The following is a 23824-nucleotide window of genomic DNA, read 5'->3' as shown; positions in this document are numbered from 1 at the left end:
ACATTTATACGGAGAAAATGACTGTAAAAGACTCGTCACTACCTTGTTTGACAGGCAAGCAACAAAGCGCAATGAAATAAATATGTACATGTATATGTCTAAGTAAGGGACAAAGGATGATTAACGATAGTGAATGCGACTTAATGGATAGCATTTATTTGAGTATAACATTGAAAAACATGTTTAGCCGATGATATGTCAGTGTTTCTGGCTCCAGATTAAAGTTAGCGTCCAACTATAAACCCTTGTCTTCTTTTAACAAGAACAAGGCCCGACGCTTTCTTCTCTCATTCAGCTTTCATGAGCAGATCACATCTGTCACGACCATCGCTGACAAGGGAATTGGAGACCATTTGATTGAATTTCCAGCGAACATCACGATCCCTTGATCTTCGCCAAAACTCTATGAACAATACAGCGTCTCAATTTACCAGCATTTTGTAGCTCGCAGTCTGCTTTACGATAGTCATCTCAACAAATGCTCTATCTGTATATTTGGAAGAAAACAACAGGAAATGGTTACTAGGCTTAGACATTGTCACACAGGACGGTCCCAGTGCCGCTGTACACGCAGTTTCATGGCGGAAAGTAAACTTAGACTTGTTTAAATGATGAACGTGCGAGATAAAATGTTTGTTTAGGTCTGGCTTGAAACGTCATGTCCTCGAAAACTAATTGTTTGACATTTAAATGGATGTTGGCGCTCAAGAAATACCCTCAAATCTAGAGATAGCATCTCACATATTAAACAGCTTGTTTCACAAATTGTGTATGAATATGCAGAAGTAGGATGCTTATCTCCTTCCTCCTTTAAATGTTTTTGTTCACCCAGTGTTTGAATGTCATGCGTGTGTTGTGCCATGTTCTGCTGTTTGTCCCTTTAGGGATTGCCTGGTCTCCCTACGCTGGCTGCTTTGCACAGCAATCAGATCCTGACTGTCAAGGTTTGTCGGTGGTGGTGCCGCCGAGCCGCTCAGTCCGACCCCTCCGCAGCAGCACACACTGGGAGTAAATGAATCACTGTCGGCTGCTTTTTCTTAAAGCCCGATGATGGACTGGGCACAGGAAAGAAACCCATCTAATTAATCTCAGCCAGTCAATCATTACCCTCTTCCCCCCTACCAGTCGTTCACCCGAGATTTCGGTTGAATGCTACATGCCAGGTTTCCCCATTGAAAGAATAGGTGGCCTTCTAAAGCCCTGTAATATGCAGCTGACTGGAGGAAGCACCCTGAAACCAAGACATGGTCTGGCTCGTGTCCATTGATGTTAAAATAAATGGAAAGAATTCCAAGAGGGACATGATGATGAACCGAAGTGGCAAAATGTTTTGCTAAAGCTCATGCCCATGGTTCACCACAAATCCTTCAGGATGGTTTCAGCGATGGATGAAGCCACTTAATACCAATGGACACTAGCAGAATAATGCATGCATTGAAAGGAACAAGGTTAGGAATCAACCTCAACTCAGAAGGTCAAGCACGCCAGTTTTCGGTGTGTGCAGCTCCCGGGGTCTGACTGAGCAGCAGGCGCAATGAAAATGATGACAGCGCTTTCACAGAGGAGGAGAAATTCCCATTTTTCAGGGGACTGTGAGCCCGCTGTGGCGCCCTCGCACCCCTTAGGTGGTAATTATGGGCCCTGGCTCCCAAAAAAAAAAGCCCAGACTTCCGAAGCAAAACCACCTCTTTGCTGGAAAAGTGTGGATTTGTGGATTTCTCCCCCCCCGTCTGTGAAGGCGCTGGACTGGGGTTCGTGAACACAGGCCTTTCTAACAAAATCTGTTTCTTTTTGCATTTGCCTTCCTCTTCCTCCTCCTCCTTCTGGGACCTCATCCTCCTTCAACCTTCTCTCACCTCTGACCTACGACCTCTTGACCTCACACACCTGCTCAGATGGTCTTCCCTAAGATCAATCATGGCTTTCTTTCCGCTGACCAGCAGCTCATAAAGCGGCGGCTCATTAAGGTAGTGGCTGTGTCTTCGCTCTTCTCTCTGTCCATCGTGCCAAGTCTCACCGAGTCACTTCTCTCTGGGCACTCTACAGTTTGCATGCAAGCCTCTAGACAGACCTGTCATAAGTACTCTTATACTGTTTCTGTTATTGTTATTAAGGTAAAATGAATTACTGTCCTGGCACTACTGAAAGCACTTTCCCTGCAAGATAGATTGCAGAATATTTTCTTAGAGTTTCTTGTAATCCAGTATAATAATGGACCACACATTTTCAGTGTATTTTCGCCCTGATTGCTCTAATATGCCTAATGCATTTCAACTTATTAAGTCCACTGAGGAATGCATGCATTTTAGGGGATTACTGTTTCAACTGTAAATCATATACATTACGGCTCCATCTTCTGTATGCTAGCTGTAGCCATTAGACCCAAACTCTCCTCCATGTTATGAGTAGAGGCAGCCCATTCTGCTACTCTCTCTTCATTATCATTTAACTACAGTGGCTCCAGACTCAGTGGATCCAACAACAGCACAGATTAATGATGTTTAAATGTGCTATTTCGTCACACAGGGAGATCAAGGGCAAGCAGGACCACCTGGGCCTCCGGGGCCACCGGGCCCTCCTGGGCCAAGGGGGCCTCCAGGGGACACAGGGAAAGACGGGCCCAGAGGTGTACCTGGTCTACCAGTGAGTGTTGATTTCCACCTGCCATCTGAGGAAGTATGATAAAGTCGAGCAAAGATTTTCTTTAGCAGTCAAGTGGCCTTGGATCAGCAAAAATCTGTGCATTTTTCCTTTAAAAAACACTGCATTGTTTCCATTAAGAGTAAAACAAGTTCAGCTCCTTTTCTCCGACTCAGTGCCGGGAGGGTTTATCGCAATGAAAACCTCTCTAATGAAGACTAGACAAGCTACGTTGCAGTTCATTGCCCTAATGTCTTTAGCTAAACATGAATATGGTCCCAGGAGAAGGCTTCACTGTATGGATTTACGATCACTTGGTTGTTTTTCATTATAACGTAACATTTTCCATGTCTGTAAGCCTGTCACTGGCATCACACTAATTTATGTGAACTCTGCCTGTGAGAGAAAGAAGAAACAGAAAAGGCCTGTCAATTATGTTCAGCCGTAAAACCTTCCGAGGGGCTCCAGCTGATCTTTATTGTCTTGGCAGAGTTCACAGTGGGAGTGCAAAAATATCAAGTGTTGTTTATCTGCTTCCCTCCAAGTTTTTTTGATGATTATTGTTTTCAGGCCTTCCAGTTGCAGTTGCGATAGTCGTTGCGTTTTTTTTTTTCCAAGAAATGAAGTTCCTCTTGCCGGGGCGCTTTATTTCTCTCATGATTTATTTCCCCTGCCGTGAATCGCTCAGAAGGAGGGTGGCAAGAAACGTCCTGTAAATGTCACAAAGAGGCAGAAATGGAATAATGTTCGAGCGTGGCTTTGGCACGGAAACCTGGACGGGGCATTATGTCTCTTTTGTACCCTGAGAACGGCGGGAGCCAGGCCCTGAACCGAAAGCAGAGACTTGAACGAGGTTGTTGGCCAGAGACGGTGAAGGGTACAGGTGCCACAGCATGATAAAAGCCTCCCAGCCAACTTGGTATATGAGAACAATGCTGAGCTCTACTTGGCAGCATGGCCCCTGTACACCATAGAGGCCAAGGACGAAATAGAAACGGAGAATTCAACTGTAATGTGGAGAACGCTGTGTTTTCCACCTTAATATTTGACTCATCTGACTTGGATTATTTTCTAGAATGATTCACTAAACTTTTCAAAGGAAACATAGCCCACTGTTCCTTCCTTTAACTTACTGTTTTGTATTTACTCTAGGGTGATCCGGGGCAGCCTGGAGACACAGGACTCATGGTAAGCACAAACTTTTCTTGCAATTTAGCATCAAGAAAATGTTGGACATCTCGGGAAAAGGACCTTCACGTTCTGTCTTTCTCAGAGTAATATGGGCAGATTGGTACCATTCTATCGGTAATAATAATATGAAGGTATAATTTGTAGCTTGTTAGCTTAGCCTTCTCTGTGGATTGCCACTTTTGTCTTGGTGGAGAAGCTTGTGTGGTCCTGAGATCCAGAGAGTGCCCAACCTTGAGGGACAACAAGCTTAGTGTAGTAAGGGACGAGTTGGCCAAAATGAAAGCGATGACAGTGATGAAAAGATTCTGGGAAGTTACTGCAGCAGGCCAAGAAGGAGTCCAGCACACAGCGTTTTTATGGTTTGGTTTTCGTCCAGATGAAGCAAATGATATCTTGTTAATTAGTGAACTTCAGAGGTGTTGGTAGGCAGAGTTTGTTACCTCTGGACAGAGCTAGCTTGTTTCCAGCCTCAGCAAAGCCAAGCTAAGTGTTGGAGGTAGTCGGTCTGTCGGTCCTCTCGTCTAACTCTAACTTATTTTTCTTTTTTTCATTATAAATATCATCTGATACGCAAAAGAAAAAGAGTCCAAAGATAACAAAGCTTTTTCGAAATGGCTCCTCTCCAGGCCGGTTGTTTTGTTTAATAAGTCGCTGAATAATTCTTTGACTTTGGATTTCACATAAAGGTGTTCTTGATCGATGACAAATAAATATTGACACTTGCACTAGCTAGCTAACATTAACACTAGCGAGTTAACATAAATGTTGCTGAGGGTAGCTAAGGTTAATGTAGCTAACGCTAGCTAGCTAACATTATGGCAGTACAGTATGCCGGGAGCATACCGTCGAACTTTTTGTTCAACTACCAAGACTGTTGAAGCTGACGAAACAGATGCCACGTGATACAAACAAGGTTTTACTATTGGCTGACAAAGCTTGTTAGAAGCTGGCACCAACAGTCATTGTCCATTGGACCTGAGAAACATTGTAAAATGATTAACTCACAATCACAATAATGCTTCTAAGGTAAAGAGATACCTTAATTCTGCACCTTTCTACAAGCTCTGAGGAAGTATTATTTTTAAAAAGTGATTTGTCCACACAAAAATGTCATTTGTAGACCTTCAAATATCTTTTTCTGCCGTGGTCTTGGCTTCTCCGCATGATTGCCATCGTTAAACTCATAAAGTTGCTTTAACGGCGCTCTAATTTGGTAAAAATGTGTCTTGTGATTTATTTTTTCCTGGTTGCATTTAATTTGCTTACCAACCAAATGTGGTTCCCTATCACAAATACACTATTTCAATTTCGCTCTTCCACAGAGTTTATTGGTTTTAATCTTGTGCTTTTCACTAATAAGGCAATCACGGAGCGATACTGCCATTTTTAACGTTCTTTCAAACCTACATCTAATTTACGGGATATTCATAAGTTGGTTTATGAGTACTATGGTGAATATTAACGGCACATTTTATGATAGCCTACAAAAATGTTTGTCTTCTCTCACAAAACCCCTTATACAGTAGGGGCAAGCTGTTCCAGTTAACAGCAACTGGATACTGCTTGTGGTGTTCAGCAAATAAAGCATTTGATTAAAGTTTCCTCGTAAAAGCTACATCGAACAGGTCACGCCAAATTCCAGAGAGAGCGAGGACGGAAAAACGTGACATGCGAAAAAAACACTCGGTGATGTCAGCTTTCACGAGTGCAGGGGAGGGTGAGCGAAGCTGACAGAGGAGGTGCTATCCCGCGCTTTCATCTCTGATTGCATCTCCTCGGACCTCTGCCAGGGTGAGGAAGAAGTCGGCGGATTGGAAAGAAATGGCACATTAACTAGACGGGAGTAAGAGGAGTTTTAAGTGAAAAATGGTGAATCGTTTCTGGGTCAGTTAACGCGCTGTCCTGTCCGCTTTTATATCGCTGAGGTTGTATTTAATTACATGTTTCCTACATTATCCCCCCCCGCCCCGTGCTCGTAGCTGTCTAAGCAGCAGAGTTTCATTTAAAAAACTCACACTGTCATGAATGTTATCATTTCAATAGATCTCCCAGCGTTCCCAGGTGTGTTCCCATAAGTCTCCAGTGCTTACACAACAGCAGCAGGAGCATTGCTCCGGAAAGATGAATGGTGAATCCCAGTCGAAATGAGCTCAGAGGCCCAGCGCAGCGCATGGAATAAAAAATAAGCACGGCTCACTGTAATTCTTGAAATAAGGCGTACTATTTCACGAGTACAAACACAGCGTGACACTAATGTACTTTTAACAAGGAATAATGTCATCATTTGGAAATCAATCCCCCCCCTGTAAAGCAGCGTGAGATGAGCGTGTCCCAGAGGTTAAAGAAGACGAGACATGGCCGCTCGCACAGTTTCAGAGCTTCTGTTTACGGCCAAACGAATGGGGTGTTTGTTACTCAGTGAAGAAAGAAAAAAAAGCAAAGATTAAGGTAATGGATTAGAGGGGAGAGCTTCTTTAAATGGTCATTTAAGCTGTTAAACTTCTGGAGAGGGAAGAAAAAGATATTTTCCATCCAGAAAGACAGCAACAGTCCACACCCCTTGATTGGCCTTTGAAAATCAATACGAATTAGATGCGAATTAGCAACCAGACTGATAGGCTCCACTTTGTGCAGCGAGCTGAGAGGATTTAGATCAGAGGCAGGGATCTCGAGGTCGCTCCTTAACTTAACTTTTGCTTCTTTTTACGGTGCTCGAGGAGCTCGCGCCCACTTGACTCAGCTCAGCGTTTTTGATGTAGATGCTATTGTTAAAGAGGCAAAAGTGGATTCCAGAGTTTTCCAGCAGCCTTCCAGGACATATGGTGCTGGTTAGAAGGATTAGGCTCTCGTGGAGCAACGAGGAGGAGAAGAGGGGGAGGGAGGTGGGAAGAAGAGGAAGAAGAAGGAAAAGGGAAATATTTTCAGGACTGCGTTCAGAATCATCAGAGCCATAAGGTCTCTCTGGGGTAAATTAAGGGGGTCTTCGGCTCTCTAAAGGTGGCTTGCAGCCTCGCACACAGTTTTCATTTAGGGCTTGATTTTGCTTCAAAAAGACTAAATATGGAAACCAGTGGTGTATTGTATGCGGTGTTCCATCCATAACTGAAAAACCTCCTCCATCTGCTTTCTGGTGTTGTTTCCAGTCGTGCTGCAGAAGTTCGCTGATCCCCGTTTACATCCTGTTCATATTCCATAACTACCCACAATGCCCCAGTGACTCACCTTAGACATTTTTTTCAACGCCCGACAGCCGCGCATGTAGGGATCTAATTGGCAAAATGTGCCCGTATAATGAGGACATACCTTTAATATTTCAGTGTCCTTGACTAGGTTTCCTTTGAATGTGAAGCCAAACATGAGGAGCAAAGATGTGAGTGAATGGCTTCGGACATGCTCGGTGGACTCGAACAATGTTGTGGCAAATGTTGACATCAATGGGCAAAAGATTTTTTTTTTCCTGTGGAACAAATCTGTTTGTCCTTAGAAGAAAGAAGGAAAGATCTTTAAGATTTTTTTTTTTTTTTTTTTCATCCTTGGTCTTATCGGCATAATTTTAGGCAGTGCACCTTCAGACAGCAGGGTTTCAGATATACTGAGGTCATCAGGTCGTTTTTACTGACCAGGAACTGCAGACGGAAAGTAGCTAGCTTTCCTGACTTCTCGTTTGAGATCAGAGCTCAAGTGATTCATTAATTAGTCAATCGGAAATTGACGTTTTTCTTTTTCCCGACAAAAACCTCCGTCCGTTCTCTGCCGTCAGTCTCTCTTGTATCTTTGGGTTTTAGACATTTTATCAAACAAAGCAGTTAATCAAGAAAATAATAGAGATTAGTGGATTGATTGCTCATTAAAATAATTGTTATTTGCAGCAGGAGTATGGTTTTCCAAACAACTTTCATTCAATCACCAAACTCGATCAACTAGAATATATCAGAATGAATTAAGGTGAAGAATAACTGCGTTAACTAACTAAACTTTAAAGTTAAAATTGGAGGTTGGCTGAGTGGCCTGAACTGCGTGGTATGTGGCATTTTCTTGCTAGCTGTTGGTTCTTTTCCAGTAGTATTAGCCGTAAAGCACCTGTAATTGAGAGGCCTTACACAGTGAAAGTCATGTACACATTTTAAATAAAGCAAACATGTCCACAATCTGTACGGTGATGGTGCTCAGCACTATGTTATGCTAACCGATCGCTACATCGGCCAAACTTAAGACAATAAGACCCGTGCTGGCAAAAACAAAATTTCCATTTAAAGCTGAAAGTACCTTAACTTAATGTAAATAACAGCTGTTATGCTGGAGAGGCTCTTAAACTTCACTCCGAAGCTCCAACATGTAGCTTTGATCAGCCGAAATGTTTTTTTCTCGTGGAGAAATGCACATGCGGGAAGTTCCTCAAGTGGATGAGCCCGAGTGAGGGAATTGACCTGGCAATTGCCTCATTGTCTGTCATTTCCGAGACATGAATGAAAGCGCCGAACATTCAGTGCTTTGTATTTGTGCTCGGATGCTCGACGTCAATAGGCATCCTGTGCATATTGCACATTTGCGGCTTCTTTCATGAACGCGAGGCAGCGATGGTGTGATGTGCTGAGGATGTGCCGCCACGATGACAACTTTAATTTGACGTAATTCCTTTTAAATGAAGATGTTTGGATTTTTAATTCTGTGAGCTAAAAGTTGAGAGCAAAAAAGGGAGCCAGGACCTCCTCGAGGGCTCTTGACTTTGTGCAAAACCTCCTTTTCAGCCAGTAGCTCCTGAGTGCTCTCAGATGTAGCCAAGGTAATTAGCGCTCAGGCGAGTGGCACATGCTCTCACATACCTAGGGGGCCATAAAGATGTTTACCAAACCCTACTGCGGATAGCTAACAAAGGCTTTTAAAGGCAGGCAGGAGGAAAACCTTTTTTCTTGCTTGGCCGGGATAATGAAAGTTGTTCATTGAGGTTTTTGTTATAAGCGCAGATGGAATGCACCATAAATGAGCTGCAACTGTGTGGGCCATTTCTGTAAATGTGAGAACTTGTTGCTGCAGGGGCTTTTAACAGGCTCGTTTTGTAAATGGGAAAAGTTTGGAGCGTCAGTTACTTGGTGATCGCCTTGTTTCATCAACAAAAACTAAACAGGATATGGAAAGATGGAGCTTATTCTCAGAAAATTGGTCATTATTATGATTCTTTTTGTCGCCGGGCCAGGCAGCTGTTGGTGCTTTGGCCACGAGGCGTAAGTTGGCAACCGGCAAACTAACAGGCTTCTGCACGAAAATTTGCTCTGACAGTAAAACACGTAGACCTGAATGTGTCCTCATTGGCTGCTTTGGCGAACAGGCACACAAACCTTTTGCTCATTGGGGGACAAAATCTCAAGCTTTTGCCAATTAACATGAATAAAGCTTTGGAAAGTTGTTGTTGTAGAGGGCCTGTGGGGCATAAGATCTGCCTGGCCTTGACCCAGCTGCGAGCGATGAGCCAAATCGCACCATTTACCGTAGATCCTGGGCTGACGTGTTGGCCAACGTGAGGTGTCATAACAGCCAAGAGTAAAGGTGTTGATGAACTGCTGTGGGTGCTGCAATAGTTTAGTGAGGCCAGCGTGGAAGGCGCTAACTCTCAGCGTGCTCGCTCTTATTTTAGTCAGGCGGCAGTCTTGCTGTTTTTAGGCATGTTTCTGTCGGAGGAGGTCGAGGATCCAACATGGCCTCCGGTTTCACTGCGGTAAACAGCAGGTTGAAAATAGAACCTGTCCTCCCAGACTCGTCTATCACTGAGTCAAATCTCAGTTCGGGACGCGGCGCCTTCTCTCGCCCCGTCTAACTTATTAGCTTTGGCCCGTTTAGGTAATGAACCTCTCCGTGCGTCGGGCTGTGGAGTTAAAATGTAGAGCAGCCAAACAAGACACGTTTTTTTGTTTTTCTTTACAGCCGCTGCAACGAATAGAGAAAGAGATCAACATAAAAGATAAAAACATAAAAGTTTGTCTTATTCATGGGCTCATTAGCGATTCATGTTAATGGTGAAGCTCAATGAAAAGAAGGCACAGAGAGAGTGGATTATTTCTTTTCGTGTGGAAAGATAAAACAAGGGATTGATTGTGATTCGGTTCTGCCTGAAGGGTTTGTGCTCGCTGTATGAAATCCGAGCACAAATCTTGCCAGCCTCTCTGCTGTGACCGTGTTGGCTGTGGAAATGATATTATTTCATCTGACATGGACTCCTTTTGTTCCGCTGCTCTCTCACACTCTGCCTCTCTTCTCATTCGTAGGGGCCTGAGGGGCCAGAAGGGCCGAAGGTAAGTCCAGAAAATCACTTTCTTGTTCCACTGACCACCTTATTTTTCTGTTCGATGAAACAAAATGAGATTCTGTGACTCAGTTATCTCCTGAATGACATCAGAAACACGCCAGCACGGTGCTTTCTCTGCCCCTCTCTGTTGTAATCCCGGGCGGTGAATACGTTTACCTGGAGATTAGTGATACAGGGCCGCAGTCGGGGCAAGTAAATAGACAAGAGGAGGGCAACATGAGGAGGGAAAGAAAAAAAAAAAGGTGACAGAGGAGGAGAGAGAGAACAGAGAACCTGGAGCTGAGTGCTGCGATACAGGCTGCCGGTCCCTGGCGGCGCTGATGTGGAGAACAGATGTAAGCCATATCCAGCCATCAGGTAGCTGCCAGTGTTTGTTCAGTGTAACCCAATCAGACACTTCCTGTCTGCGCTGTCATCTGTCGGCAAGGCCTCCCGTCGGCGTAGGAGGGGTGGGGGGGAGGTGTGTGTGTGTGTGTGTGCGGAGGGGTCAATGATGACACACCGCCGTGTTAATGACTCATAAGCCAGGCCCTGAGGCTACTCAATTAGATCTGCTGCCGGTGTCTTTAGCAGAGTTATCCAAGTTTCATCACCTTGGCGTTTGATAAAAAGTCGAGTGTGAATCATATAGTTGAGCTCAAGGAGGAATGATACATTTTATTAACTCTCACTTTCGATTCTCCTTCATCCCTGGATCTATTTTGGATATATTAAAAATGACTCCGAATGATTACAAACACCCACTATTGTCGTTGTTTTTCATTTCTCCAAGTCCGATGCGTCATTGTTTCACAAATCTCTGATACATTTAGAAGTGTGACCATGGCAACAGTCAGTCACTTTTTATTACAAAGAAGCACAAATAGCCAACATAAGCAAACCGCTGCGCAGGAGAGTGGGAGTTCATTAAAACACGCCCGGTGCGACCTCAGCAGCTAAATCATCTACATGCGAACATCCTGTAGGAGCCGCAGTACACGTGAAGCCTTTTTTTTTGTTTTTTAAAACTTTTTCCTCTCTCAGTGCGACGCTCCACAGATCATTCTCGACTCCCAGCCTCGCCCTTCTGCCGGTTTCGTCCATAACTTTTTTTGTGGATCTTAAAATATGACATGCAATATTTATTCTGGCCTGGTTTCGTGAGATCAGAACACGCGGCGGGTGAACAGTACTCGCTGAAAGTGGGGATGGGAACAATAGACAAACCTAAAAAGGACAATATAGGACAATATAAAATAAAATGTATTTTAGTGTAATGACACCTAAAGGCCTTTGTGTTTATTTCTCAGGGTTCGCTCGGGCCTCCAGGCGTCCCGGGTGTTGACGGACTGAAGGTAAGATTACTCATGTAAAGAGATTTACAAACAACACTTTTCAATGATGATTGATGATTGTGGTACACATTTCTGGAGCTCTCTATCTGAGTGATGCTACACTGTGCATTTTAAAAGCTGAGTTAGACTATTAGAATTAAGTTGTAAGAGCTCAAAAGTTTTAACAACTTGAAATTATAAGTTTACTTTCCTTGGAAATGGGAGATGCTGTAAAATAATCCGAACAAATCATTTAATCTTATTCAGTTTTAAAATCCTATTTGTCAAGGAGAAAAGTGACATATCTAGATAATTATAGGGGCACTATGTGTATTATTTACATTATTAATGAGGTAATAATACAAACCATAACTGAATAAACAAGCTGTTCTCAGAGGAAAATAAGGTCCCAGAACACTATTTGAAGCTAGAAAGGTGGCAGGGTCCGCCACATATAAACAAAATAAAACAGTATGAAACAGTCATGAAAACAAAGTAGAGTTTGTTTATTTAGTTTGTTTAGACAAAAAAATCAATCAATTAAGAGAATTTCTTCTCTAAAACTACATAGTGCTCCTTTAAATGGAGGATTCAAGAGTTAGCTCCCTTATTCAGAGGGATGTTTGAAGTGGAAGCAACAAATATATTGCTTAATTGTTTTAGTTTTATTGAGCAGCCTTCTAAATTTAGCCTCAACATGATCCCTCACAAAATACTACACATGAACAGGTTGAGAGCGATAACCTCCACCCACACCTGACAGTATTTTATCTATCAAAAGTCTCACTCTAATATACTTTTCATTAGTCTTTGCGGCCGTGCGTTGCACTTTTCATATTAGAAATGCTCTGCCATGCATTCTGACAATTTCAAAACCACGATCCTATTCGAGGGAAATCCCCTGGGCTGCATCTTCAAGCCTTAACCACAGAGTGCCGTTTTCGAGCTGCCTGTGAATCTGCTCGCACTCTCGGCTCATTTCTGCGTTTCATTCTCAAAGCGGATAAAGAAGACACAGCGCAGGTGTTGCACAATGGGGGAGGGAATAGGAGACGTATTTATTCCAGAATAAACGGCGGTATAAGTGAGGAGGATGAATGGGGAGATGACTCGAGAGGCGCCATCTTTTGAATCTCAAGAATGCATTTGCGGAGATATAAGCAGAGAGGCACGCATGGCTGTAATAGGAACCAGAGTAAAGGAGTTTCATCTCGGGAGTGAAAGCCATACTCACTCTGGAGACAGCGAAAGCTGAAGGCCTAATTCCATACTTGTGTAAGGAGTGGCGTTTGCCAGCACCCATGAAATAGAACTCCAATGCTGTGCAACGCCGTTATAAAACAGAATCCGTTACGGTATGTAAGCTTCGCTCATGCAGAAAGTTGGAGTTTAAAGCGGTGAAGGCTGCTCTGCCAGCAGTGGCAGGTTGACTGGCAGACACCATATTGATCTGAGTTAGATATTCACTCAGAGGGGAGGTTTCACTGATGTAAACTTGATCAGCACCCAGATTAGGAGTTGTTAATCAGACTTCATCATCATTATGGTAATATATCATCATCATCATGACAATGACTCCCATGTGTGGGCTGACAGATGATACGAGATTCCAGCTTTTATGCCAAAAGCGTGTCGCTGAAGCGATCCTCTGATTACCCCGCAATGATTAAAGGGGCGCTATGTAGTTTTGGAGAAGAAATTCAAACTCAGAATTGTAGTGTTTACGATATTAATGAGGTAATAATACACACGCAAAAATAAACAAGCTGTTCTGCGGTGGCAGGGTCCGCCAAATATAAACAAAGTAAAACATTATGAAGTTGTGTTGTCCTTTAAGGTCAGTTTGATCTTTCTATTCTGATTGAAATGTCTTCCGCAAAACTACATACTGCTCCTTTAATAAAAACAAATTGTGGGGAAAAAACCCCATTTAGAAACCAAGAAAGAAAAATAGACAAAGTGAAGTTAAAGTACATGAAAGAACAACTTACAATATGGTCGTAATGAGCAGCCCATTGTCGTGTATTTGAACTGAAGTAATAGATTATATTATTTTCCATCCGGCTACATTAATGAGCGTCATCCAGTTAAAGCAATAGCTGATCCTCTTTTAGAAGGCTAATGATGTGGTAGGTCTGCAACGATCAGGAGCTTAATTGTTTCTGGCAACAGATAAACTGAAGCTGGTCTAACAGCACTTCAGCCTCACACTAACAGCGGGCTGGCATTCATCAGCTGGACTTGGCTTTCTTCTTTTGCTCATGCCCAGAACCAAACCAGAGATAATTAAGCTTTTAATCAGCCCGTTTATGCCCTCCACTTTCAGATTTAGTCTGCGGTTTCATTATTTTGAAGTTTTTTAGCTGGAACGTGTGGAGAATCATTTCCTTCTATACTGTCTACTGCTCCATTATCAATAACACCTGTGTACCGACGATACAGACCTCACCTCCGTTAAGGTTAGAGGTTATCTCTAGCTAACGAAAAAAATGTCCTGACCTGACAACGGAGTTCACATGGTGAAACAGCACACTGAATACAGCCACTGTGTGTGTGTGTATTGCTGTCTATAGGGGGATGTTGGCATCCCAGGATTGGACGGTATCCCTGGATTCAAGGTCTGGTGCGCACATATTCTGTGTGCTCTTATTCCTATAATTTCATCAAGATCATATATATTATAATTTTTCATCCTTTTCAATCTCTTTTTTCCACTTTTGGACACTTTTTTCCCCATTTTTTTCAACATATTTTGTTTATATTGTGTTTCACTCTCCTTCAGAATACATACATTAGCATCTTTTCATTCATCTTTGTTGATTATGATGTTCTCATGAGCCATATTTGCCAGATATCCAGATAAGTGTGAGTTTGAATTGAACATTTGAATTAAATGTGAAGCCAAGCCACATTATAATTTGGATTCTGGTCTGTTAATGTGGACAACTTTCAGTGATGACTGTGCAAGTTTTTTAAAACCACTTTAAAAAGCTGATACTCGACGGGTCCGTCTGGGGAAAAAGCAGCCATAACACAAGAGACTTTCCATAATCTGACATGAATTTAACCCCAGATACAATCTGACCCTCGGTGGCCGCAATAATTCCCCAGCTGAACCCAACTCCCCCTGAGCTTTTCTGTCGTTAACACTCTGCTTTCTTTCCCAACAGGGTGAAATGGGAGAGCGAGGTGAAAAGGTAAAGCGCTAATACAGATTGCCAAACATTATTGTTAGCATCAGTCTTGATATCCCGCCATGTGTCTGCTTTTACTTCACACAACTCGCAGCTTTCACTTTCCAAAGGTGACTCCCCTGTGAGATTTTGGCCATCAGCGAGTCAGTGATTCAGTGAGTCACGAAAAATGAACCCAATTTCTCCAACAAGGCCAAAAAAACTGAACCCACACAATAGCCTCAGTGAGGAAAAGCAGCCTTATTCTCTCCATTCCCTAATTCTGCTCGGTGCCTTTATCCACTGCTGTTGGACAGTGGCGGGTGGGAGGTGTGAACACCGGCCGAGACGAGAGCGAGACAGGCTGGGGAGGGAGGCGGTGACTCAGTGTTCTTCATCGACCACAATACTGGCCTTCAGGCGGTTGTTCTCAGTGCTGTTCAGAGTTTTTCTTCAAATCAAAGGCTTTTTTCCCCCCAAACACACCTGATTTACCGAATATGGGCGCTTAGCCAACCTCCTAGCAACCAGCACTCATAGCCTCATGGGTGTGCTGTGAAGAATTAGCTGGATGCAAATGATGGCTCAACAGAAAACTGCATCTAGAGGAGAGTGCTTTGGCGTGAGTTCAGGAAAGTTAGAGCTGAATGGTCTGACAGTGTGTTTCTGTATTTGTGTGAGAGGCTGTTTTGGTTTTTCTCTGGCTTTGCTTTTGTCCCGTAGAGGATCCAAACATTTTGGCTCTTAACCCTTAAACCCTTACTCAAGTGCTGTACTTTGGTATGACTTTGAGGTACTTGTACTTTACTTGAGTATTTCAATAACAATAATTCTGATAACTAGAAAAATGCTGGATTGATAACGCCAATGCCAAGTCTGCAGTTTATACATACATGTAAATATATGTTGAATTTACTTTAACTTGTACTTTTGATACTTTAAAGTAGTAAAATGGCATAAAATCTACTTAAGTACATTTAATTTTAGATACTTCAACTTTCACTCAAGTACTCTTCGTATGGGTGACTTTCACTTGTACCAAACTAATATTTTAACATGATATATTTACTTTTACTCAATACGCTAACCTTAATTATGCATAACTTTGAGCCTTAAAATAATTTTAACGAGCGAGTTGTATACAACTTCGCTCGCCGTACAGTTGTGAATGGGGAAATTAGCTACCAGGCTGTACAGATGTTTATTTCTGCTCTTAAGTTGGCCATTTGAAGAAGGGCCTCAGTGGGGATAGACTTGCTTTTGGAGCCAGCCTCAAGTGGCCGCACGTGGAACTGCAGCTTTATCGAACTTCTGCGCTGGCTTCATTTTTCAGCCCCTGAGGGAGCCGCTTGGTTGCGAGCAGACTAACCAAACAGTGATGTTTCCTTCTCAGCCTGAGAGCTTTATAAGCACAAAGACCCCCCAAAATAGAAAAGATCTATTATTTTATGCTAAACAGCAAGTATTAGAGAAAAATCAGACAACAATAACAATTGCGGAGGCAGAATATGTCTAATATCTTATTTCCAATCTTTTTAATCATGTCGAGCCCCTTCTGATGTATCCTGTAAAACCCCAGGTTGGGAATCGCAGCTTTAAATTACTCAAAGTTTCTCTTTTTACGAGAGCCAAATCTGTTAATATTAACTGCTGTTTTTGGCTTCTTTATCTAGAGGAGCCAGCCGCCAAATTCAAGGGAGTGTTTTTTCAATCCTGGCTGAATGCTCGTAGTCATTCCTACTTCTAACTGATGAATGACAGTGTATCTAAACAGATGGATGCGTGGTGTCAAACACGGTGTCCAGCGTTGTAAGTCCTTTTGTAATATTCTCCACAAGGACGCAACCCTTGTTTTAAAATCCTTGGGACTGCGGTTCATTGCATGACTCACAAACTATTAGGCTATCATTCACTTAATATAAAATCATGTGGATTTATCTAGAGTGAAATGACGATGAGCCCTCCGCCAAAGACAGCAGTAAAATTCACTCCAAAGAGCTATGAGCTTGTGTTTCGCGCAGAAGCCAAATACGTTCATATAAATTGTTGTTTTTGGCGTTTGGTGCTAACTTGAGAGCCAGCAGGCAGAATCAAGAAAACAATGCTGACCTCTCGCACAAAAAAAAGTGATTGTTTGAGAAGCCGGTTACAGTAGGCTCGGTTTCATTGAAGATCTGACATCATGAGGATCCACCACCAGCACGCAGGTAGTGGTGAGATACTTATAGAATATACTGTCTGCTGGGAGGGCACCATATCATGTATTATCTGCAATAGGGGCATCCAAGAGGGCACTTTTGCAGCATTTTTTCCCTTTTTCGAACATGAAGTCTCACACTCATCTATTTCATAGTTTGGATGGAAACGTTGTGTATCCAGCAGTGAACGTCTTCACAGTTGACGCAAGGAGTTTAAAACCTCAACAGCGCCCCACAGAGTGTATTACATCACCTGAAGTCACTCATATTTGAACCATGTGTGATGACTCAGTCAGTGACTAAAGTAAATTTAACATGTACAGTGTAATGGGGCTTTTTCTCTACGATCATCCATTAGGCTGTTTTAAAAGGCAGTCAATCACAGTGTGTCAGGCCTGTTTAAACAATCTTGTCATGTCGATTTTAGATTCTCAGCTGTCTAATTATCCCAGTTGACACAGTCTTTGCAATCAGCAGATTGAATGTGATTTCCTTTGTTTCGTCGCAGGGTGACATGGGCGAAGAAGGACCGAAAGGTGATTTGGGAGAGAAGGTACGTAAATTCTGCTTTGCCTTTCACTCTTCTGGAAATCGCAGGAGGAAACAGCAGGGTGTTGCCGTGGCCGTAAAACATGAGACAAGAAAAAGTTAATGTTAGCCATCTGAGAGGAGATCTGTGGAGAGCAGCAGACGTAGAGAGACTGAGGTCAAGTGCCATCAGCTGCAGTCAAGGCTGCACAACAGCAATCAGCCTGGCACTTGATGCGTCCGTTGTGCTTAATGTGGACTTAATTGCTATGCTATGCTGACGCTACATTTTCCGGTTGGGTGGCTCCCGCATTAATTTGGGACCATTTATCATCAAGACAGCTTGTCAAGTGTTGGGATCCATTTCCAACGAAAGGCAGAGTGGGGATTCATGTTTCTGTCCAAAAAGCTTTTGTTGTTCTGGAAAACGTCTTTTTTTGTTTAGTGTTTTAGCAGTCTGACATCATGTCCAGGGGCAGATTGCGCATCATATCCAGGACTTTGCGCCGCCTTTGCCGTTATTATTTTGTTAAAGCAGCATTTGTGAAAACAGTTCACAGCCTTATTTGTACTGGGCGACCTCCGTGATAGGTTTTGGGCCTGCTTGCATTTCAGATACGAAACAATTAGGGATTGGAATAAAAGCTGCTTCGCAAAATGTCGATTCAGCTTCTCATCAGCCCGTGCAAAAGTGGCTCACACTTCTGGGAAAAGATGAAGCTTCTTCCCAGAGTTGCCAAATAAATGGTAAGATGTTTGCTGGAAAGAGACAGCAGGCACAAATCACACCGGAGATGCTGCTTTTTTTTTTGCTAGGAATACTGAGTTAGGTATAAAAACAAAACATAACTGATGGACCGGCATCGAAGTGGGAGCAGTGTACTCAAAATGTCACTGCCAATTTATTGCTGTTCAGCAGAGAACAACTTTGATAACTTCTCACTTTATGGGTCCTCTGGTTTTTTAAAAGACTGCCGAGCGCGGCTGCCAAGAAAGACACCGTTCGAGGGAAACAGATGCAGGATATCATCTGTGGAAAATGAGTGAACAAAAAGGAAAGTGGAGGGCGATAAAAGTTTGCAGCTCGAGCACCGCTTTGATCTGGCCTACCTTAATGCAGTAAAAGCGGGAGGAAAATGGATTCTGGCTGCGGGAGTGAAAAAGAAAAAGTGAAATTGAGTACGGAGGGAATTCGGACTCCTGTAGCCAGTCACCTGCCATTCATTCTTCAAGAGCATATGCATGTATTTCTCAATAAAAGGAGACAGAAAGTAATGTAAAGGACCTGGAAACAGTGAGGATCTTTGCATTAGTATGGACAGGATTACCTCATCTTGTCAGGATGGAAAAGTGTTATAACATAGCGCACATATGGCAGAGATCATAGTTTTTCAATCAAGATATAACTCGATACACAGCCAGATGAGTTTACCATATGTCAGACACATCAAGGGCTGATTGATTTTTCAGCGCAAGTCAAACAAAAAAAAAAAAAGGTCTCATGCATGCATATATACATTCACACTGAGCCTCCTGTCATCACAGTTACGTGTCTGATCAATTGCTCTTCCCCCGATATTATTGTTTCACTGGTGGAAGAGGAAACCAGAGAGCGGAGGGGACAGAGCAGAGGAGGGGAGAACATCTTTAGTCTTCCACGCCGGAGATGCCAAAGTTAACAATACACAGCACGCACTGCGGGGGAAATGTGGTAACGCGGGGTGAGAGGTGAGGCAGCGAAAGCTTCGGTATGGTGAGCAGAGAGACCTCGGGGAGTGCGGAGGGGGGAGAGAAATGGCAGCGCGAAGCTTGGCGTGATACAAAGGGAGATTGTTTGGATGGCGGGGGGGGATCTGCGGAGTGTGAAAGAGACTCAATGACAGGACATGTACGCTCCGCTACGTGCTCGCTCGCTTCTTAGATGCAAATTGAAACCCATCCGCATCCTGAAAGACACAATCTGTTGCTCTCCGGATCGCTGTTCATTAATGGGATGTTCTGAGGATTTGGGTTGTGTGGTAGAGGAAGTACTGAGACCCTTTGCTGATGTCATACCACAGGGTGCACCAACAAGTCCTGATTTTAAGGTACACACTGTATGGTTATCAGCAAAATGTGGTTTAAAATCAAATGTTATGGAACTGCTTTTTACTTGAGAAGCTTGAGAAGGAGATTATATATGAATGAGGGGAGTTTACCCAGCATGCCCGTTAAATCATTGTTTGCTTAAAGGTGCAATATGTAAAACCATTCATACTCGAAACAAACAGGGGGCAGCATATCACCAGAGTAACCGCTAACTGTAGCTGGTTACGTTAGCTAGTTACAGCTACATCTAGTGGTCCAGACTGGGAGCTCGGAGCACCAGGAGAGTGTTGGTGTTTACACACCGTTAGCACAGGAATGCTGGAACCGGAATGGGCTGCTGCTAGCTGGTTAGCATGCTAACTTCAGTAGGTATGGCTCCAACACAGTACATAGATGTCATAATGTCATTTCTTTTTAATTTTAGTAATTTTTTGAATGTTTTCAGCTAAAATTCATACATATTGCACATAAATAAACAGTGGACAGTGAAGGTAACAGTTATGCGATCACATAACTAACAGATAACCTTGTTCACGTGTAACATGCCTCAACAACAAGGTGTTTGGGTTGGATGTACAATATTGAATGTTGAAGACATCGTTAACCCTGTTACAAGACGCTGTACCATCAACATGATTTTGAAGCTGCTATTTTAAGGTCAAAAAGTTACATAATGTTGCTTTAAATGATTAAAGTACATGTAGTGAAGAATAAAGCAGTACGTAACACGTATAATAAATTTGAACAGCGTTGTAAATGTACTCGTCTTTATGCCGCAGTATATATTTATGTAGCACATTAGCTGCTGTGTTGCCTTCACAAGCCATCATCAACTGCGGAGAGAAATGTTTCTAACAGCCTCTGCATGTCCATCACTGGCCTCATTTAAAACAAATCATTACCACAGTTAAAAGCTTTAGTTCTAAACCATTTACCTCAGATGCATTCTGCCTAAGTATTTAACTAGCTGTGAAATTAACTGTGACTCTTCTTGTTGAAAAAGCCCGGCCTCAGAGATAGGAAAAAGGTTTGAAAAGTAAACTCTCCGCCTGGTTTTCGGGGGAACTTCCCGGCTGTGAGCGCTTGGCTCCGGCCCGCGTGGCACAGTGGTGGGTATCATTTTTGAATCCTAAGATCCGGTCCAAGCTCTTGTGAACTGGCCGCGTTTCAACTGTTGGCAGGGCCTCTCTGCCCTGGGAGCCAATCATAATCTGTGTTGCCTCACATATATTCTAACTCAGTGACTGAGGTCGATATTCAGCTGAGGCCGCCGAATTTGGTCATCTTCGCTAATGACCGTAATATGAAGTAGGAGTCATGTTTTGAGGGCTGCGCTGACATTTAATGGTCACATTTGTCAAAACTCCGTCTCGGCTTCATCGCCCGCTGATTAATGCTCTGCATCTCATTCGCTCTCGCTTGGCAAACAGCTGGAAAGCAGCCTGATTGACTAAGTACACGTTATGAGATCTTCATGCGATTATCTTTAAACGGCATTATGCAGCGACAGCTCTGGGTGCCTATAATGAAGTGGAGCCGTGGTGACAGCTCTCCGTCCGGCTCTGCTCTGCGGTTAAATCACAAGCTGTAGACTCACCGTGGTAATTGGCCCAATTGGGACGTTTCAGCACTCCGGTGCCACACCTCAGATCACCTCCCAGCTCCACCGCTTTTTCCATCTCATAGTACTTCATTTGGAGGATTTAACTCGTGAAAACTCTCACTCGGTTCCTGGGTTTGGCGTCAGTTGCGCTAGATCCGTCGTCAGCGGGGTTTATCAGTTCAGCAGCGGGGGAGTGAAGTGTTAATTACTTTGTGTAGCATCATCTGATGCTTGTTTTTCACATGGGTCGCGGTGGCGTTTTGATTAAAAGAGTGTGTACCGTGCTGTAAATTCTTAGTTTTCACAATATTAGCTCCTGATAGTCTCATCCCGCTGAGATTAATAATGTGAAAAAAAGGTAATTAAACTTGTATATAGTCCATAGCTTGATAATGAGCTTTACAGGGTGAGATCTTCTGTAGTTTCTGTTTTATGTATGACGTCACAATGAAGTACAGATGTGAGGCATTCTTACGTACCCATCCCTGCCAGAAAGCAACAGGTGTAAACCAGCTCTGACTTTGATGTTTGTTTTGTTGAGACAATTATTCAATCAAGACACAAAGAAGTCAGAATAATGGGCCTCTGTGTAAAGTTTACTTTTTTATTGTAGTTTTTAGGTCAACCACATCATGATATCCATGTTGTTTCTCAAGTATTTGACCAAAAACATTTTCACTTCATCCCATAAAATCACGCGCAGGCCTTTCATTTGTCTCCCGTAATGTAATTTGAGGAGCCTGTTTAACGTATCGTCTGTCCCCTCAATAAAATATACATGAACGTATATAAACCCGTATAAAAATCGGAGATAGGAGCTTCAAGATAGGGATGGAGGCACCCTTCGGTATGCAACAAAGCCCAGCTGTAAACAGTAACACATTTTATAGTCTGCAAAAAAAAAAAAATTGCTGCAATTAAACATGCCTTGTGTGCTATGCATCTTAATGACTCCCATAAAAGGCTGAGGGCGAGAGGCATTCCTTCAGCAACTTCTAAACGCAAGGCGTATGTGTGGAGAAACCACAGCGTCCACACCAGAGCTAAAGACCCAGTCTCCTTCTCCCCCGATCCCTTTTCCCACCAACCGCCCATAATTACGCTTATTGGCCCCTTGTTTTATGTATGTTTTTACTGTACACTGCAGAAGTAAAGTAGGAAAGGGCCTGTGTTCTGGACGTCTGGATGACTCCGCTGGAAAAATGTGATATAAGTAGCTCTGTCTGCCTCTGGTTCAATACCCTATCCGAGGAGATGCAGTGATAAAGGGTTTAAATGGTTGCCGTTAGTACGGTTCGTCTATCAACCCCCTGTCTGCCGTATTGTGTTATAATTCATGTCATCACCAGTATGCAGCTGCACCCTGACAGAGTAGAAACAATGAAATGATTCCCAGCACTGTGGCGACTCAAGCTTTGCTGCGGAGGTACATTCAGTCTGAACCCTGCTTAGACGCAGACAATCTTCTTTCTAATTGGATTTTTACCCAAACAGCAGCTGCTAAATAATGTTCTGCATTGTTTAGTAAAAATAGGTTTCTTCTGTGTTTTTCCAAATGTAATTGCACATTATCTCAGTTCTGATGTGACCTTACAGAAACCCCCATTCAGTCTGTAACTTTTGGACAAGTTTTCCTTCTTGTACCTTCCTGATGTTTTGTTTTTTTCTCTCAGGGAGATGCAGGCTCCTCTGCAGCAGGCATCAAGGTGAGAGCTGAGCTAACGCTAGTGGTGCGTGTCCACAGGGGGTGTCATATGACGCAAGGGCACGCAACGCTCTCTCTTTAAAAACAGGCTACACCCGCTGACAACCACGCAAACACTCACCGGCTGCACCCGATTGGACGAGCGCCACTCGTGGGTCGGGATTTCAAACCGGCTCATTTGGAAACTTTCTATACATTACAAAGAGGGCTCATCCTGTGGACACGTACCATTAACTGTTTTTCATTGTCTGTTTTTGATCCTCATTAGAAGTCATGTGCACCAGCTGTTTCTAGGTCATTAATGTCAATAACGTTTTACAAATTACCAAATTACATCTATTAGGTAAACATTAGTTTAAGCATCAGTTGAAACAAGCTAGCCTAGATCTAAGAACTAGAGAAGGATCTAAGGAGTAACCCCACCAATTTTATACATTAAAGTGTATCTAAAGATGCATTGTGGGTAATGTAGGCGCCAGGATATGAAAAGCAGTCCACTAGCATTACACTACACCACTGTTGGACTCGTTATAAGACGGCAGAACCATAGCTATCACCTTTTTTTGTCAACATATCTTTCTCCTTTTCAAAATGTGGTGCCTACATGACCCACAATGCAACTTAACCACTGAGTGACATCACTGGAAGCAATTTTTATCAGATTACATTCGTTCCTCTGGAGCCACAAAAGGCTTTCTCCTACTTTTTTCACATATGCGGCAGTGCTCACCAAAAGACCTGTAAAGACGCTTTAATGTGTAAAACTGGAGGGGTTACCCTTTAATGCACAGACGTAGTAATTTATTTATGGATAGCTGGTGCAGCTCAATCCAGACACGGAGCAGTTGTAAAGAAAACTCTTTGCATGTATTACAGGGCGAACCTGGAGAGCCTGGACGAAGCGGATATAAGGTAATAACTGTTCACACAATTGACACAGAGTAGACAGAAATAGCTGTAGCAGTGATGGTAGTACAGTTCTATATTTTATTGAGTATATAGATGTTTGTTAATGTAAATAATGGTTTCTGTATTGATAAGTTACAATGCAAATAAATATTCACTAGCTGGCTGAAGATGGAGA

General features: G+C 43.0%; 1 protein-coding gene across 2 annotated transcripts in view; it reads left to right on the top strand.

The window, feature by feature from the left end:
• Window positions 1-23824, top strand: part of col25a1 (collagen type XXV alpha 1 chain) — a 145849-nt gene that overhangs the window by 102790 nt on the left and 19235 nt on the right. The window contains exons 6-16 of one of the 2 annotated variants that reach the window (XM_084343787.1): window positions 885-944; window positions 1896-1967; window positions 2527-2643; window positions 3793-3828; window positions 10092-10118; window positions 11422-11466; window positions 14019-14063; window positions 14616-14642; window positions 17325-17369; window positions 22709-22741; window positions 23617-23652. In XM_084343787.1, coding sequence (XP_084199913.1) covers window positions 885-944; window positions 1896-1967; window positions 2527-2643; window positions 3793-3828; window positions 10092-10118; window positions 11422-11466; window positions 14019-14063; window positions 14616-14642; window positions 17325-17369; window positions 22709-22741; window positions 23617-23652 — 543 coding nt within the window. The remainder of the gene's footprint in view (window positions 1-884; window positions 945-1895; window positions 1968-2526; window positions 2644-3792; window positions 3829-10091; window positions 10119-11421; window positions 11467-14018; window positions 14064-14615; window positions 14643-17324; window positions 17370-22708; window positions 22742-23616; window positions 23653-23824) is intronic. The other variant, XM_084343786.1, reaches the window with a different exon arrangement.

This window comes from Pagrus pagrus, assembly GCF_965226575.1.
Source record: "Pagrus pagrus genome assembly, chromosome: 22".
Lineage (NCBI taxonomy): Eukaryota > Metazoa > Chordata > Actinopteri > Spariformes > Sparidae > Pagrus > Pagrus pagrus.
Note: the sequence above shows the minus strand (reverse complement) of the source record. Positions and strands in the feature narration are given on the sequence as shown.